General features: G+C 43.0%; 1 protein-coding gene and 1 pseudogene across 1 annotated transcript in view; both read left to right on the top strand.

Moving 5' to 3' along the window:
- Positions 1-17,366, top strand: part of SERPINB5 (serpin peptidase inhibitor, clade B (ovalbumin), member 5) — a 34,170-nt gene that overhangs the window by 5,174 nt on the left and 11,630 nt on the right. Inside the window, exons 2-5 of the mRNA XM_011974167.1 lie at positions 3,476-3,650; positions 5,966-6,103; positions 8,306-8,423; positions 12,679-12,821. Coding sequence (XP_011829557.1) covers positions 3,483-3,650; positions 5,966-6,103; positions 8,306-8,423; positions 12,679-12,821 — 567 coding nt within the window. The 5' untranslated portion in view covers positions 3,476-3,482. The remainder of the gene's footprint in view (positions 1-3,475; positions 3,651-5,965; positions 6,104-8,305; positions 8,424-12,678; positions 12,822-17,366) is intronic.
- On the top strand, positions 16,850-17,260 carry LOC105535167 (annotated as a pseudogene).

The following is a 17,366-nucleotide window of genomic DNA, read 5'->3' as shown; positions in this document are numbered from 1 at the left end:
GCCCGCCACCTAGCCCGGCTAGTTTTTTGTATTTTTTAGTAGAGACTGGGTTTCACCGTGTTAGCCAGGATGGTCTCGATCTCCTGACCTCGTGATTCGCCCGTCTCGGCCTCCCAAAGTGCTGGGATTACAGGCTTGAGCCACCGCGTCCGGCCAATTTAAGATCTTAAACACCATTTTTCTATACAAAGGAAATCACTAGAATATTGTTTGTTATTGACTAAACAAAATTATTCTAGCTTCTCTTGGAGGATAATAAATACATGCTGGGAGGAACTACTTGTGTTTGTTAAAGCACTTTGTGTGTTTTCATATTATCAGTGTGATTAGCTCTCAACTTGTGGAAGTGTTAAGAAGCTTGCAGGGATATGGGTTTAGGCTTCTCTATTTGCTGAAGAAATAACTCATTACTTGTACATGTTGAGTTTTACTGGTAGATGAACTTGGCGTTATTAATATTAAATCTGCTGCGGAAGGAAGCCAGGTTTCCTATTCAGAAAGTCTGTCCACAGATTTCCCAAACCTTTCGTGAAGTTTCTTTATATTTTCCCAGTGGTGGGCACACTGGGTGAAACACTCCACAGGCTTTCATTTTTGCCTCAGTATACTCTGCTGACTCAGTATACACCTAATGCCAGTCACCTTTCCCTGAGGTGTCATGTTACCTGTCAGCCCTCGCCCCTGCCCTGAGGGGAGAAGGAGTAAGGTTGTGGGCTTTAAAGAAAAGTGAGAGGCCCACCTGACTTCAGGGGGTCTCATGGTATATTTGCAATGGGAACACTGGCCTGAGTGCACGGCTTAGGCAGAGCCTCAGGAGTCCCTGTGGTTCAGCTCTGCTCCCAGAAAGGGAAGCCCTGACTGCCTGAATTTACCTAATTCTCTTTGGGGTCTATCAGTAACTACTAAATAGGTAGGTAGACCTTTATTAAAACAGTGAAGCTTTTTAAATCTGAGGACCCCGTTACACTCTTAAAAATTATCGAGGACCCCAAATAACTGTTTCTTTAAAAATGTGTAGATTATGTCTATCATTATTATTATTATTATTATTATTATTATTTTTGAGACGGAGTCTCACTCTGTCGCCCAGGCTGGAGTGCAGTGGCCGCATCTCAGCTCAGTGCAAGCTCCGCCTCCCGGGTTCACGCCATTCTCCTGGCTCAGCCTTCCGAGTAGCTGGGACTACAGGCGCCCGCCACCTCGCCCGGCTAGTTTTTTGTATTTTTTAGTAGAGACGGGGTTTCACCGTGTTAGCCAGGATGGTCTCGATCTCCTGACCTCGTGATCCGCCCGTCTCGGCCTCCCAAAGTGCTGGGATTACAGGCTTGAGCCACCGTGCCCGGCCAATTATATCTATTATTATTTACCAACTAGAAAAAAAAACCAGACACATTTTGAAATGTTCACTTACTAATTTATTAAAATAATATAACCATTAAATGCTAATATGAATAATATATATATTTTAATATATTTATATTAAATTTAATTTGTTTTTATTTAAATTTTTAAAATTTCAATTGCTTTAGGGGTACAAGTGGTTTTTGGTTACACTGACGGATTGTACAGTGGTGAAGTATAGGATTTTAATGTATCCATCACCCAAGTAGTGTATATTGCACCCAACAATTTTTTTTAATACTTTTAAGTTCTAGGGTACATGTGCACAACGTGCAGGTTTGTTACATATGTATACATGTGCCATGTTGGTGTGCTGTACCCATTAACTCGTCATTTACATTAGGTATATCTCCTAATGCTATCCCTCCCCGCCCCCTCCCCACAATAGGACCCGGTGTGTGATGATCCCCTTCCTGTGTCCAAGTGATCTCATTGTTCAATTCTCACCTATGAGTAAGAACATGCGGTATTTGGTTTTCTGTTCTTGTGATAGTTTGCTGAGAATGATGGTTTCCAGCTGCATCCATGTCCAGTGAAAAAATATGAGAAGAGTGATATATGAGAAGAGTGATCTTGTTTTTCATTTTTGCAAATCTCCTTAATATTTGGCTTAATAGAAGGATTGTCATATAGCCCCTGGAAAACTCCACTGTCTATTAGAGATAGAGAATGATAATGCCTTAGTATTATTATGAGAATAGTTTTAACGTCATGGACCTGCTGAAAGGGTGTTAGGGACTGCCAGGAGTCAAGACACAACACTTTGGAAATTGCTGTGTTAGAATTAAAGAGCTCTGAGATGTGACAAGATGCCTAGTTGCTGCTATATCCACTTTACCAGGCTACACATTTTGAAGTTGTTCTCTCTTTTCTTTAACTCCCATATTACTGATTATACCACTCACATGTCTTGGGCAGCTCTGTATTCTAGTTATTGGTCTACATAGCTGCCCAAAGAGACTGTGAGCTTAGAGGAGGAGGAGGTCCACTGATCCTTGTAACACTCTGGGTAGTGTCTTACACACAGATGTGTATTATGAACACAAACAATAACTGCTGCTGTTTAATAAGTATTGTTATGTGCTGGGGGTCCTGCAAAGGCATTACTTACTCTAAGGGTTTTCTTGCACTTCTATCACAAAGCACCACAAACCAGGCAGCTTAAAGCAACATAAGTTTTATTCACCCCCAGGCTAGGAGGCCAGTAGTTTGAAATGACGATGTCGGCAGGGTCATGCTGTCTCTGAAGGCTCCAGGGGAGAATGTTCCATGACTTTCTTTTGGTTTCTGGTGTTGCCAGCACGTCTTAGCATTCTTTGGCTTGTGGAAGCATCCCTCCAATCTCTGCCTCCTTTGCCATACGGCATGTCCTTCACACAGGTGAAGACATTTGTGTCTTCACATCTGCCCTCTGTGTATTGTTTCTGTGTCTCTTCTCTTATTCCTTTAAGGACACCAGTCATATTGGATGAGGGCTCACCTAACTCCAGTGTGACTTCATCTTAACTAATGATGTATTAGTTAAGATATAGGAAATACCCTGTTTCCACATAAGGTCACATTCGCAGGTAATGGGGATTAGGACTTAACATACCTTTCTTGGGGACACAAGTCAACCCATAACACTTACTAAATATGAAACTGAACCATGCAAAACTGCTGCAATTCGACTGTTTTTGTTTTATAAAAATTTTAACTTTTAGTTTAACTGAAATCCTAATGGAAACAATATGTGATAAATAAAACCAACTGATGTTGATTAGTGCTGTCAACTTTTCTGACATATGCTGGAGAAGAAGTGTGACCCCTGGGCTCCCGACAACGGCCACAGTGGCTAAGCAGGCCCGAGACTGCAGAGTCTAGGCAGAGCTGCCACAGAGGACCTCATATGCCTTCGGACATTTGCCTGGAAGTTTCCTCACAACTGATCTTACTTTTGAATTTACAGAAAGTTCATTGTTTCTTCTGAGATCATTACTTTGTTTACATAGAATTCTTATAGGTTGGCAGAATGCAGGTGAGAAGACGTTAAAGATGCTTTAGAAATTAACCTCTCCCTTGTCCTTGCTTCCAGGCCCACAATGGATGCCCTGCAACTAGCAAATTCGGCTTTTGCTGTTGATCTGTTCAAACAACTATGTGAAAAGGAGCCACTAGGCAATGTCCTCTTCTCTCCAATCTGTCTCTCCACCTCTCTGTCACTTGCTCAAGTGGGTGCTAAAGGTGACACTGCAAATGAAATTGGACAGGTAAGCCCCAAACCTTGTTTCTACTTTAAGTGGGAATACAGTTATTAGAACCCATAGGCAGTGCCTAGGGAAAAAAGGAATGGAGACTTTGTGTTCAGAATTGGTCAAGATTCAGAGTTGTGCCATTCCAGGACTCTCTTAATCTTTTCTTTTTTTTTTTTGAGACAGGGTCCCACTACTCTCTCACCCAGGCTGGAGTGCAGTGGTGTGATCTCGGCTCACTGCAGCCTCCAGGTTCAAGTGATTGTTGTGCCTCAGCCTTCCGAGTAGGTGGGACAACCGGCACCTGACACAATGCCCAGCTGATTTTTGTATTTTTAGTAGAGATGGGGTTTCACCATGTGGCCAGGTTGGTCTCGAACTCCTGACCTCAGGTGATCTGCCTGCCTCGGCCTCCCAAAGTACTGGGATTACAGGCTTCTTAATCTGTTTTTAAATGTGAAAGCTCACTTGTAGGTAATGCAACTCACATTTGGGACAGGCATCAGGCTGTGATGGAGAACCTGGAGATCTGCTGGGTAATCACAGTTTTTTTCATTTTGACTTATGATATTTTTAATTTACAACGGGTTGAGATAACCTCATCATAAATCAAGGAGCATCTGTATCATTATAGGGTTTCTTTCTGGCTATGGTTGATTATCTAGCTTTGTAAAGTTCTTAGACCTTCAAATGAGATGATTTTAAGTCCTCATGTACTTTTAGATAATAAGTGAATGTTCTCCTAATTATATTTCATTATTACTCTTCTGCTAATCATTCTAGGTTCAACAGAATTTCTTTCCTATTAGCTCATAAGCATTTAAAAAGGGAACACCTTATTGTATTCATATGTGCCCAGAAAGTATGGCCCATAAGAGTTATTTAGGTCAGGATGAAGAATTTACACTTGGGACTTGAAGCAGCTTCACTACTGTGAAGAGGAGATGTATTTTCTCATCAAGCCTCATCTCTGAACTGCACAACTCCACTATCCCTACCCAATCTCCCATTCCTCATTTCTCATCTACCATTAGAGAAAGGCCAGAGAAAGAGAACTTCCTGGTAGTGGGTCTGTCCCTCAATAATTCCTCAAGATCTTCTCAGTACATGCAACTGGTTCCCCAGCAGTAGTTACCTGGGCTCTTTAATTTCCTGGCCTCCTCCATCCGTCTTTGGGCATGAGAGTTACGCACTGTCTGGGACCAGCCCATTTGACCCTGCAATGCTGAGGCTATGTAATTCACTGGCGCAATGTGCCGGTTTGGCGGCGTTGCTTATCTGGGTTGTGGAATCAGGCCATGACCATTATGGGTTATGGAGTGAGGAGGGTATCATCTTATGCTGACATTACATGTTGTGGTGCTGCAAGGCCGAGAAGATGCTGGACTATTGGTTGGAACAAAAAAAAAAGTTAGGAACAAAATACAATGATTTAAGCCCTCCAAATGACAGTATCCTGGTTTTACATAGCTTACAATATTATTACAAGAATAATAATTAACAGCTTGAATCCGTATAATACTTTAGGTGTTTTACATGTAAGTAATCCTCATAAGAAATGAGGAAAGCAGGCATTCTCGGCCCATTTTACAGAGAGGAAAGGAGGCTCTGAACAGTTGAAGAAGATTCTCTGAAGAGTTGGTGAAGGCTGGGATTCACAGGCAGGGCTGTCTGACTCTAGCCCACCCAGGGCAGCCCACCATTTATTGTAGCTGCCCATCAGAAACGACACACCTTTTACGTGGCATTTGCTAAACCACCCAGAGGCACTAGACAGACTCTGGCTAGAGGCACTTGTCCTGAAATCTGATTCCTGCCTGATGATGGTCTCTCTTGGTATTAATCTCTCTCTTCTGGTCTCTAAATTGGACAGAAATTATAACCCAGCTTCACCATTCTCCAAGTTTGGAAATCTTCCTGTGTGAGTATGAAGGGCGTCACTTTGAAGAAAGGACAAATGTTCTCGATAGTTGATTTGGAAGAGTACCTTTATGGTACTGTTTCTCAGTGGGGACAACTTGTCCTCCCCTTCCCACTCTGGGGACATCTGGCAATGTCTAGAGACATTTTGGGTTGTCACAAATAGGGGAAGGATGCCTCTGGCATCTAGTAGGTCAGAGATGCTGCTAAACTTCCTGCAGTACCCAGGATAGTCCCACAAAGACTCATTCAGCCTGGATGTCAGTAACACTGAGGTTGAGGAGTCTTGCCTTATGGGAACTGGGCAGGAGGATTCTGTATGCCCAAGGACGTTGGTCATTATCACGTGTCCACTTCAGTGAAGCACCATTCAGAGGTAATGCTTTTCAGGTAATGGATTTTTCTCTTAACAGGTTCTTCATTTTGAAAATGTCAAAGACGTGCCCTTTGGATTTCAAACAGTAACATCGGATGTCAACAAACTTAGTTCCTTTTACTCACTGAAACTAATCAAGCGGCTCTACATAGACAAATCTCTGAATCTTTCTACAGTAAGTTGTTTAAAGCAAGTAGCAAGACTTAACTTTTTACAAGGGGTGGTATTTTCATCCTGTTAGACCTACAACTTTTTTTCAGTGAAATTCATTTCTAGGAGGTTCACTTGTGATTTGAAGCTTAAAATAAATAAATCCTAGTGGAGAGGTTAGGAGTACAGTGGGAGTCAATTGCAGTCACATCTTCTAACTCAAAATATAGAGAAGCTTATGGGCTTTCCTTTTCCCTCTCAAATAAATCTTACCCTCCTTTTAGCTTCCTTTGAGAGAATGGAGAACAGAGTAATTAACTCTCTAATAAATGTAGTTCCATAGACAAGGAGTGTAAGACAGCTCATGATTTAAACTTCTTTCTCCTTAAAGAGCAGGGCATATGGCCTTGAACAATGTTTTAAGCTCTCCACCTCATTTGTTATGCGCACAAAGTTCTGATGTTTCTCAAAATCAGTAAGAAAAATAATAACTATGAATTCACAATTTTCATCAGTTACAAATTAGTTTTGTTGTGCTTGGCTGGTCAGATGGGGATCTCCACAGGCAGTTCTGGTTATTTAAATTTAGCCATTGCTCTAAGGAATCGTACAAAGAACACTATGGTACCCAATGTTGTAATATTTTAAAAATCTGTATTTGAAACACACAGACAGTATTCCAGACTACATGGAGGTTCCCTCTGTACTTCAGTAACATAGAGTTGATTTAGTTCCTGTTCGGATGGTCAGAATTTCAAGCTTTCCAAATCTAAAAGCCAGACTACCAGCTTTTAAATATTTTACCATGATTTTGCAACTTTCTGCAGTAGGTATTTTTGTGGTTAAGATCTTTTGAGGACATGGGTTACTAGATATTTTGAGTATATTTTTTGTTGCTTAAAGATACATATACACAACCATTTTTATTCCAACAATAATCAGAAGCATTAAAAAAAAAACACTGAGATGTGAGTTGAAACCTGAGCATACACATTTTCTAGAAGCTCCCTAAATGATCATTAAGGAGACAACACATTTTTATTGCTGGCAGTGAGGACAATGGAGGCCCTCCTTCATCTGGCTGAGGCTTTCTAATGTTTTCAGGTGAGATTGGTTCTCTCCGTCAATGGTGACAGTCAGTCCCAAGGTTGATTTGCAATTAACTGAGGCTAAGGCTGAAGCTGCTCTGAAGAAATTCAAGAAGCCCTGTGCTTGGAAGTGAACTGACATAACATTGAATCAAGTTATATTTAGTTTGGTTGAACTTCCATGCAACATCTGGAATGATCTTAACCAGACTAGGAGTTGTAAAGTTTTTTTTTTTTTTTTCCTTTGAGATGGAGTCTTGCTCTGTTGCCCAGGCTGGGGTGCAGTGGCATGATCTTGGCTCATTACAAAAGATTTTTTAAGACTGCTTTCCATTGCTCCTGCTAGGTGCACAGCATCTGCAAATTTACTAAAGGTCCAAACAAGTGTGGTCTGTGGAGGATCTCTCGCTTCAGAACTATCCGGGTGTTAAAAGGGCAAGTTCTTGAGGCCCTTTTAACACCCAGGTACTTCTGATTGTCACGGTGGGAATGGGGTTTAGGGTTGCACATTTTAAATAAGCATTAGAGTAATAACTCCTGCTATGTTCTCTACAGCACTGTGTTTCCAACCTTAATTTGCAGATGGCATACCTGGAAGTTTTGTTAAAATGCATTCTGATTCAGTATGTCTGGGGTGGGGTCTGAGATTCTTCACTTCTAACAAGGTCTCAGGTGATGTTGTACACCACCTTGGACCACAGTTTGAGTAGCAACAGTCTACAGGATATTTATTTAGTTCAGCAAGGACAAGAGTTTTCTGTTCATAATTCTCTTTTCTATACATTTCCTATATTCTAATATATATATATCTGTAGACATACAACATTTTCATGTTTCTGAAATTAGAACCCGTAAGAGAATTGGGTATATTTAACATAGTGTTTCTTTTGTTTTCTTCAAAGCTAATATTAAACTGACAGATGCTTTTAATAATTGAAATTGTCTTATAATTGGAAAAAAAGAAACATTCAATACAAAGAATTTCACTGACTTCTACATGAGGTTTCAATTCATATAGTGTTACCAATTTTGAAAGCGTACATATAGCCGTTGATATTTAATAATCCTTTTGTTAGAAGAGAATAACAATGCAATAGCTTGACTACAGACTCTGATTTTATGAACTGCATGTTTTTCAGGAGTTCATCAGCTCTACGAAGAGACCCTATGCAAAGGAATTGGAAACTGTTGACTTCAAAGATAAATTGGAAGAAACGAAAGGTCAGATCAACAACTCAATTAAGGATCTCACAGAAGGCAAGTACCCTTTAATTGTTCTGCTATCAATCACCAAGTAAACAGGGCCTTCCATCTCATAAATGCTTGCTCCAGGCATAAAAAAACATCTGGAGGATTCTCTGGATATTTTTACTACACAAGCTAAATTCTTTCCCTTCCAGACATGTAAACAACTTGGATTTCTGAGCATTTCTTGTATCATGTCATCACTTGGTAGAAACTGTTGGTGCTTCAGTGTTAGTCTACTTTGTCTTGCTCTCTGACGAGCTGTCACAGGCCCTAGTGGAATCCTAGCTGTGCCTCGAACAAAGTGTGACTTTGGGTCAATCGTGAGGCCATTTTTCAGTCCGGAAATAGAGGAATTGGATTATAACTTCATGATCCCCGAGGCCCCTTTCAGCTGACAAATTTTACAAATTTGTTAAGGAAAAAGGGACATAGGCAACATATGTATAAGAAAAACAAACCGGCTGGGCACGGTGGCTCACGCCTGTAATCCCAGCCCTTTGGGAGGCCAAGGTGGGCGGATCACGACGTCAGGAGATCGAGACCATCCTGGCTAACACAGTGAAACCCCGTCTCTACTAAAAATACAAAAAATTAGCTGGGCTTGGTGGCGGGCGCCTGTAGTCCCAGCTATTCGGGAGGCTGAGGCAGGAGAATGGCGGGAACCCGGGAGGCGGAGCTTGCAGTGAGCAGAGATCGCGCAGGGGCGACAGAGCGAGACTCCGTCTTAAAAAAAAAAAAAAAGAAAAGAAAAAGAAAAAAAAAGAAAACCAAACCAAACCAAACTGTAGCGTCAGCCTGTCCGCGGTGCCGCAGCTCCCCATGCTGGTCGCTCCTCTGATAGCCCCAGGGTCCAAGAAGCTCCTAACCGGTTCTTTCTCCGGCTCAGTGCTTCTTCTAGGCGTCTCCCTCGTCAGACTCCTCGTTCCTCCCTTAAAATTCCCAGTGAGTTGTCTTCCCTGCTGGAAAAGAATTAGGGTTATGATGATTTTGAGGGCAAGTCAGTGACTTTGTCCCCCTTCCCAGTGAATATATTTATAATTGCATCTGGAGCGACCCGTTGGGTGGCCGAATCTAGCGATCAAAGAATAAAGCCTAGGCAGTCGCTGCTGTCTAGGGAGGGATACACTTCCGGGGTAAGGGAGACCCACTTCCTGTGAGAATGGCGCCCCCAGCTGCTCTCTCTCTGTACTGACTGAGGAAGTTCTAACGGGACAGTAACTACAGGATGAGAACATGGAAAGAACAGGGTTTCTGGAGTCATTCAGCAACTAGGTTCAAATCCAGACACTGGTACTTCTAACTGATATTTGGACACAAAGCTTCAATTTACAGAACTATAAAATGGGGCACATGTTACCTGATTTAATTTTTTAAATTGTATTATATTATTGTAATTTATTTCAATAGGTTTTGGGGAACAGGTGGTTTTTGGTTACATGGATAAGCTCTTTAGTGGTTACTTCTGAGATTTTGGTGCACCCATCACCCAAGCAGTGTACACTTTATGCAATGTGTAGCCTTCTATCCCTCACCTCCTTCCACTCTTCCCCCACCCCACAAAGTCCATTATGTCATTATTGTGCCTTTGCATCCTCATAGCTTAGCTCCCACTTATAAATGAGAACATACAATGTTTGGTTTTTCCATTCCTAAGTTACTTCACTTAGAATAATGGCCTTCAGGCCAGGCTTGGTGGCTCATGCCATAATCCCAGCACTTTGGGAGGCCGAGGCAGGTGGATCCACCTGAGGTCAGGAGCTCAGGACCAGTCTGGCCAACATGGTGAAACCCCATCTCTACTAAAAATACAAAAATTAGCTGGGCATGGTGGCACGCACCTGTAGTCTCAGCTACTCGGGAGGCTGAGGCAGGATAATCACTTGCACCTGGGAGGCGGAGGTTGCAATGAGCTGAGATCGTGCCATTGCACTCCAGCTTGGGTGAGAAGAGAGAAACCGCGTCTCCCAGAAAGCAACAACAACAACAAAACAAAGAGAATAATGGTCTTCAATTCCATCCAGGTTGCTGTGAATGCCCGCCCGTCCTTCCCTCCCTCCCTCCCTCCCTCCCTTCCTTCCTGTCTCGCTCTGTCGCCCAGGTTGGAGTGCAGTAGCACCATCTTGGCTCACTGCAAGCTCCGTCTCCTGGGTTCACGCCATTCTCCTGCCTGAGTCTCCTGAGTAGCTGGGACTACAGGCGCCCGCCACTGTGCCCAGCTAATTTTTTGTATTTTTAGTAGAGACGGGGTTTCACTGTGTTAGCCAGGATGGTCTCGATCTCCTGACATCGTGATCCGCCCACCTTGGCCTCCCAAAGTGCTGGGATTACAGGCATGAGCCACTGGGCCTGGCCTTTCTTTTCTTTTCTTTTTTTTTTTTTTTTTGAGATAGAATGTTGCTCTGTCGCCCAGGCTGAAGTGCAGTGGCACGATCTTGGCTTACTGTAACCTCCACCTCGCAGGTTCAAGGGGTTCTCCTGTCTCAGCCTCCTGAATAGCTGGGACTACAGGTGCGTGCTACCATGCCCAGCTAATTTTTCTATTTTTAGTAGAGACAGGGTTTCACCCTGTTGGCCAGGCTGGTCTCAAACTCCTGACCTCAGGTGATCCGCCCGCCTCAGCCTCCCAAAGTGCTGAGATTACAGGTGTGAGCCACCGCATCCAGCCATGAAAAGACCTCTGAATTTGAAATAGGAGGCTCAGGATTGAAGTTGAAGCTCTGTCGGTTACCGGCTCCCATGCTTCTTTGTTCTTCAGGTTTCTTCAGTAACACAATATATATTCAACGTATTATATAGCGTTGGCAGGACCAGTTACATAATTTGCGTGGTCCAGGGCAAAAGTAAAATTGCTGGGCCTCTTGTTTAAACATTTATTAAGAATTTTGAGATGGTGACAGCTGAACATTAAACCAAGAGCAGGGCCCTTCACACAGGGGTCACAGGCCTGTGAAGTGGGCCCTTAACATTGGTCTGAAAATTGGAGATTAGGTAAATGAAAACCCTTTATAAAAAACCTGTGGGCGAGGCTGGGTGCAGTGGCTCACGCCTGTAATCCCAGCACTTTGGGAGGCCAAGGCAGGCAGATCATGAGGTCAGGAGATGGAGACCATCCTGGCTAACACGGTGAAGCCCCATCTCTACTAAAAAATGCAAAAAACTAGCCGGGCGAGGTGGCGGGCGTCTATAGTCCCAGCTACTTGGGAGACTGAGGCAGGAGAATGGCATAAACCTGGGAGGCAGAGTTTGCAGTGAGCCGAGATCCGGCCACTGCACTCCAGCCTGGGCGACAGAGCAAGACTCGTCTCAAAAACAAAAACAAAAACAAAAACAAAACAAAAAAACAGCTGTGGGCTATTCAAATGTGAGGAGTTCTTTTTACTAAGGGATCACTTCCCTTGAATTGTTTTGGCTGTTGAGATTTAGCTTTGTAATAATTGCAATTGTGATTGAGCCCCATGGTGATTACAGTTGACCTTGAGGCAATCAGCCTGTCTGCAAGGAGTGCAATTGAGGGAGTGGTTGGAGAGCTGTGGGGTGAAGGGGAGAACCTTCAGACATCCTTTCCAGCTGAGGAAACTAGAACAGCTCCAGAACCTTCAGACATGCTTTCCAGCTGAGGAAACTAGAACAGCTCCAGAACCTTCAGACATGCTTTCCAGCTGAGAAAACTAGAACAGTTTCTTGGCCTCTCTGAGCCTCTGTTTACTGCACTGTAAAATGGAGATAATGATCTTTGCCTTATAGGATGATTGTGAAAAGAGTGAGATAATATGTGTGAAATTCTGGCATTAAGAAAGTGATTATGTATTTTCATTCAAGAGCACAGGCTTTGGAGTCAGAAAGAGCTGGCTTTGAATCCTGAATCCACCCTCGTTTATATATCATCCTTGGAAAGTGAGTTATCATCCCTGAGTCTCATCTTCCTCATTCGTAAAGCAGGAAGAAATATATATCATGTGTATCAAATAGCTTGTGTACTGCCTGACACAGAATAGGCATTCAGAGTGGTAGCTGTGTTTTCCTTCTTATTTCTCTTCCTTTCTTCCCCCTCCTTCATTCTCCTCGCCTAACCTCTTTGGTAGATCTGGTTGTGTCAAGGTAGAAGGAGAGAAAAGAGTCCTTCTGAAATGTGATGGTTGGAACTACCAGGTCTTACATGGTGTGACTTCATGAAGTGGTAAATACTCAGCGAATATGCATGTGAATTTCAGATGTAGTTTGGAAGAATAATTCTGCGACTTGTGTTTTCCTAAAATTGTTGCAGGCCACTTTGAGAACATTTTAACTGACAACAATGTGAACGACCAGACCAAAATCCTTGTGGTTAATGCCGCCTACTTTGTTGGCAAGTGGATGAAGAAATTTCCTGAATCAGAAACAAAAGAATGTCCTTTCAGAGTCAACAAGGTATGTGGGGCAGCGTGTAGCAGTAAAAGGAGCCCAATTATAGATGTGAAAAATGATAGGGACAGAGGGGGGCATAAATCCATTCCAATGAGGAACCTGAAGGCATGGTCGGCAAAGTGCTTTTCCTGAGATGAACAGCTGGAAGGTAAGTGGTACAAAAAGAGCCAGAATCCAGAGGCCCTCCCTCCTCTTTTCCAGAATGTCTTCAAGGATCTGAGCTGAGTGAAACTTTATAGAATTTATAACCCAGCGAGGAAAGCTAAGTCACTGGCTGAAAAATAGCTACAAACATCTGAGAACTTTAGCAGAAAAGGAAAAGACCAAACTCTGTTATCAGAGGACTTTGGATTATCATGAAACCTTGACATCTTGGAATCTTGTTCCCGATTAACTTCTCTAACATCTCATTTTCTTATCTGTTGATAGTGAAGTATATTGTTCTGGGATTTTAATTTATAATTTATAAGATGCTTTGATGGCTGGGTGTGGTGGCTCACACCTATAATCCCATGACTTTGGGAGGCCGAAGCGGGCAGACCACCTGACGTCAGGAGTTGGAGACCAGCCTGGCCAACATGGTGAAACTCTGTCTCTACTAAAAATACAAAAATTAGCTGGGCATGGTCGTGGGTGCCTGTAATCCCAGCTACATGGGAGGCTGAGGCAGGATAATCACTTGACCCTGGGAGGCAGAGGTTGCAGTCAGCCGAGACTGCACCACTGCACTCCAGCCTGGGCAACAAGAGTGAAACTCCATCTTAAGAAAAACAAACAAACAAACAAAAAACCCCAGATGCTTTGAGGCACTTGTTGGCTGTGAAAAAACAAAGTATAGCTTACTCATCGGCATCACTGGAAGTCATTATAGGAAGAATTAAGTGCCTGTTTTGCAGGCCAGTCTCATTGATACTGTTGAAGTAAATATGTTAAAATAATTAGTAGACAGTGGGCGCAGTGGCTCATGCGTGTAATCCCAGCACTTTGGGAAGCCGAGGTGGGCAGATCACAAGGTCAGGAGTTTGAGACTAGCCTGACCAACATGGTGAAACCCCATCTCTACTAAAAATACAAAGATTAGCCGGGCATGGTGGCATGTGCCTATAATCTCAGCTACTTAGGGGGCTGAGACAGGAGAATGGCTTGAACCTAGGAGGCAGAGGTTGCAGTGAGCTGAGATCATGCCACTGCACTCCAGCCTGGGTGACAGAGTAAGATTTCATCTCAAAAAAAAAAAAAAATTAGAAATAGGTCAAGTACCTCTTTTGTAAATGAGACCAAGACCAAGGAACTGAGACTGGAAATTTGACCCATTTTATTGAAAAACCCAGAGATCTATATGATGATGTAATGTGGTCTCCTTGGGTGGGATCTGGCTTGTGTTAGACTGGAAGCAGCACTTCAGTTAGTACAATACTTAAAGGTAGCTTAGTTACCTTGTAGCTCCTATGCATCAGTTCTAGTTTTCATGCTTCTCCCAGTACTTAGAGTACCTAGCATCAATATCTTGTTTTTGCCAAATGTAGTAGCACCTTCTTAATGCTAGCATCCATGAGGAAAAGTCCTGCAAGATACAATCTACACCTGGGTTAGCTGGATGGCTTCCATTACTCTTTCTTTCTTTGTTCCCATGGAACTTTTATTCATACTCCCCTCTGTCCCCTCCCAGAATATGCTTTGCACAGTGAAATCTGTTTGCTTATATAGATCCCCTACTAGTGCATGGGATTTTTAAGGTAGGGACAAAGCCTGATTCATCTCAGGGTCTACAATTTCTGGCCAAGTCCCTAACACATCAGTAGGTGCTCAGCAAATTTGTTGAATGCTCAGTCCCTAAGGGTCAGTTTGTTTAAACAATCAATAGCAGACAAAGCCTGACCTTCCTGAGCTTAGCTTCCCAACTGCAGTGGTCTTCTCAAAACTGACTGCAGGGACAGGATTGACCCTGCACACAAGAGGTCTGTCTGAGATTCTAGAGACACACTTTAGGCTCTTCACACTCTTGTGTTTTGCACACACAGGTCCTTGAGTTTTAAACATGGCTTTTTGACCTTCTCAGTGTTGTCTTTTATCTGGAGTGGAAGTGCAACGTGACTTTACCCAGCCTCTACTGTGAGTTAGGGAGGGGTGTTGGCCCCACTGGCCCTGACGGCATCCACACACCCTTTGTTGTCATGGAGTGACCCCTCTGACTCCTTTGATCAGTGATTGGCTCTCCTCCCTGGCAAGGGCTGGCAAAGGGTTCCTAACTCTGTTTAAGTGAAATCTGAAACAGGTTGCCAATGGTGCCTCTCACCAAGGCCCCGAGCCAGCCTGGAAGGAATACCATGAAAATGTTGCAACAGTCAATGAGTAGAATGTGGACTTTTGTGTCAACCACACTAAGGGTTGTACTTTTTTCATTAAGAAAGTATTAATATGTGTTTTTTGAGAAGGGAGAAAGAGTGTGTGCTATTCCTTTATTCTTGCTGTTAAATCATAAAGCTAGGTTATATAAGATCCTGGAAACTCAGCCTTTATGAACAGAATTAATAAGAGTTTGAAATGTTTCATTGATCTCTCAGTGTTTCACTTGATAAAGCAATAAAATGCTATTCACGACTGCATGAGGCTACACCCTTCTTTTGAATGCCGATGCTATTACTTCTCCTTGGTTTTCTTTGAATGGCTGTGTCAGCCCTTGAACTTTTTGAGTGACATTACTAAACCTTTTCTCATGTCCTGTGGTGTCTCTGGTAAGGGTTAAATTGGTGAAGCTATATTATTAAAAGTTTAGTACTTATTCCGATAAATGTATCTATCCATATAGATCTATATTAATATATATGTTGTATTATATTTTCTGGGATAGATAGTCTTTATTTGGTCCTCTTTTCAGAAGATATGTCTCAACATGTGTTTCAGAAAATAAAGTACCCATAGTCAGTGCTGATATGTGAAATTGATGACAGTTTTTGGAGGCTGCAACTATGTGCACATTCAGAAACTATTAGCAGTCTAACCTTTTGGAGATTTTTTTTGTTTTTTTGAGATGGAGTGTCGCTCTGTCGCCCAGACTGGAGCACAGTGGTGCGATCTCTGCTCACTGCAAGCTCCACCTCCCGGGTTCACACTGTTTTCCTGCCTCAGCCTCCCAAGTAGCTGGGACTACAGGTACCCACCAGCACGCCTGGCTAATTTTTTGTATTTTTAGTAGAGATGGGGTTTCACCGTGGTCTCCATCTCCTGACCTCATGATCCGCCTGCCTCAGCCTCCCAAAGGGCTGGGATTACAAGCATGAGCCACCACACCCGGCCCTGTTGGAGATTTTTAGACAAATTTCTTTAGGAGTAATATATTTTAAGACAATATCCTCTTTAGGAGAAATAAAGGGAAGAATTATCTGTTAACCTCCAAAGTAGTATGTTTTCCTATAATTCTGTTTCTGATTACAGATAGAGTTGAAGTCTTCCATTATTTATCAGCCAGATATTCAGTGAGCACTACAAGCTGGGATAAAAAATAAGACTTAGTTTCTGCCTTGACCGTATTCTAGTTGGGGTTGGAAGTGGAAAGACAATCACTAGATAATATTTCCAACACTGTAGCAAGTTTTAAAATAGAGGTATATACAAACGTAAAATAAATAAGGTTTAACTGTGCTTGAGAGAGGGATTGGGGAAGGTTCAGCTTAGTATTTAAAGATACCAGATGCAAGTTTACTGGAATATTATCCTTGCAGGCTTGATATGAGGCTGGAAATTTCTCCCCGAAGAGATTTAGTTAACAGGCAAATATCCCATGGGAGGTATACGTCAATAGGTTATACTACATTGCTGTCAGTCTTTTACATCTTAGTGTGAATTAATTTTCCTTCAGGAAATCAGTCATCTCTGGAGCAGAGACAGGAGGCCAGGTGATAATAGGGGCAAAGAGAAGAGAAGGCCTGGCCAGTACTTGGAGATAAAGACTTGAGCGATCAGACCCTTCCACGGGCTCCCTTTAAGAAGAACAGGGCGAGACCAAGGGCTGAAGTTGGGAGAGTGAAAAAATGCAGACCATGGGGGCATTACTTATTTCTCCAGCTCTGATCTGCTGTTTTACTAGAGGTCTCATTAGGCCTGTATCTGCCTCCTTCTTGAATAGCCCAGAGAATTCATCTAAACAGCCTTCCTACAGCAGCTCCCCACTTTAGGTGGCCAAACAGGAGTTCTAGACCAGTGTTGTCTCCCGGAACGTTGGCACAGCAGCCAAGTTGATTGGTGCTGGGGCAGACACAGTTGGTGTGGCTGGTTCAGGGACTGGCATTGGAACGGTGTTTGGCAGCTTGGTCATTGGCTATGCCAGGAACCCGTCTCTCAAGCAGCAGCTCTTCTCCTATGCCGTTCTGGGCTTTGCCCTGTCTAAGGCCATGGGGCTGTTCTGTTTAATGGTCACCTTCCATATCCTCTTTACCATGTGAGGCTCTGTGGGGGTCACCTGCCTGTCCCTGCTGCTGCAACTCCGCACCATTCCTGGTGCTGGGGTATGCTAAGCTTTATCATTGAACACAATGTTTCTGAAAAAAA

Source organism: Mandrillus leucophaeus, unplaced genomic scaffold (genome assembly GCF_000951045.1).
Source record: "Mandrillus leucophaeus isolate KB7577 unplaced genomic scaffold, Mleu.le_1.0 Scaffold142, whole genome shotgun sequence".
Classification (NCBI taxonomy): Eukaryota; Metazoa; Chordata; class Mammalia; order Primates; family Cercopithecidae; genus Mandrillus; species Mandrillus leucophaeus.
Note: the sequence above shows the minus strand (reverse complement) of the source record. Positions and strands in the feature narration are given on the sequence as shown.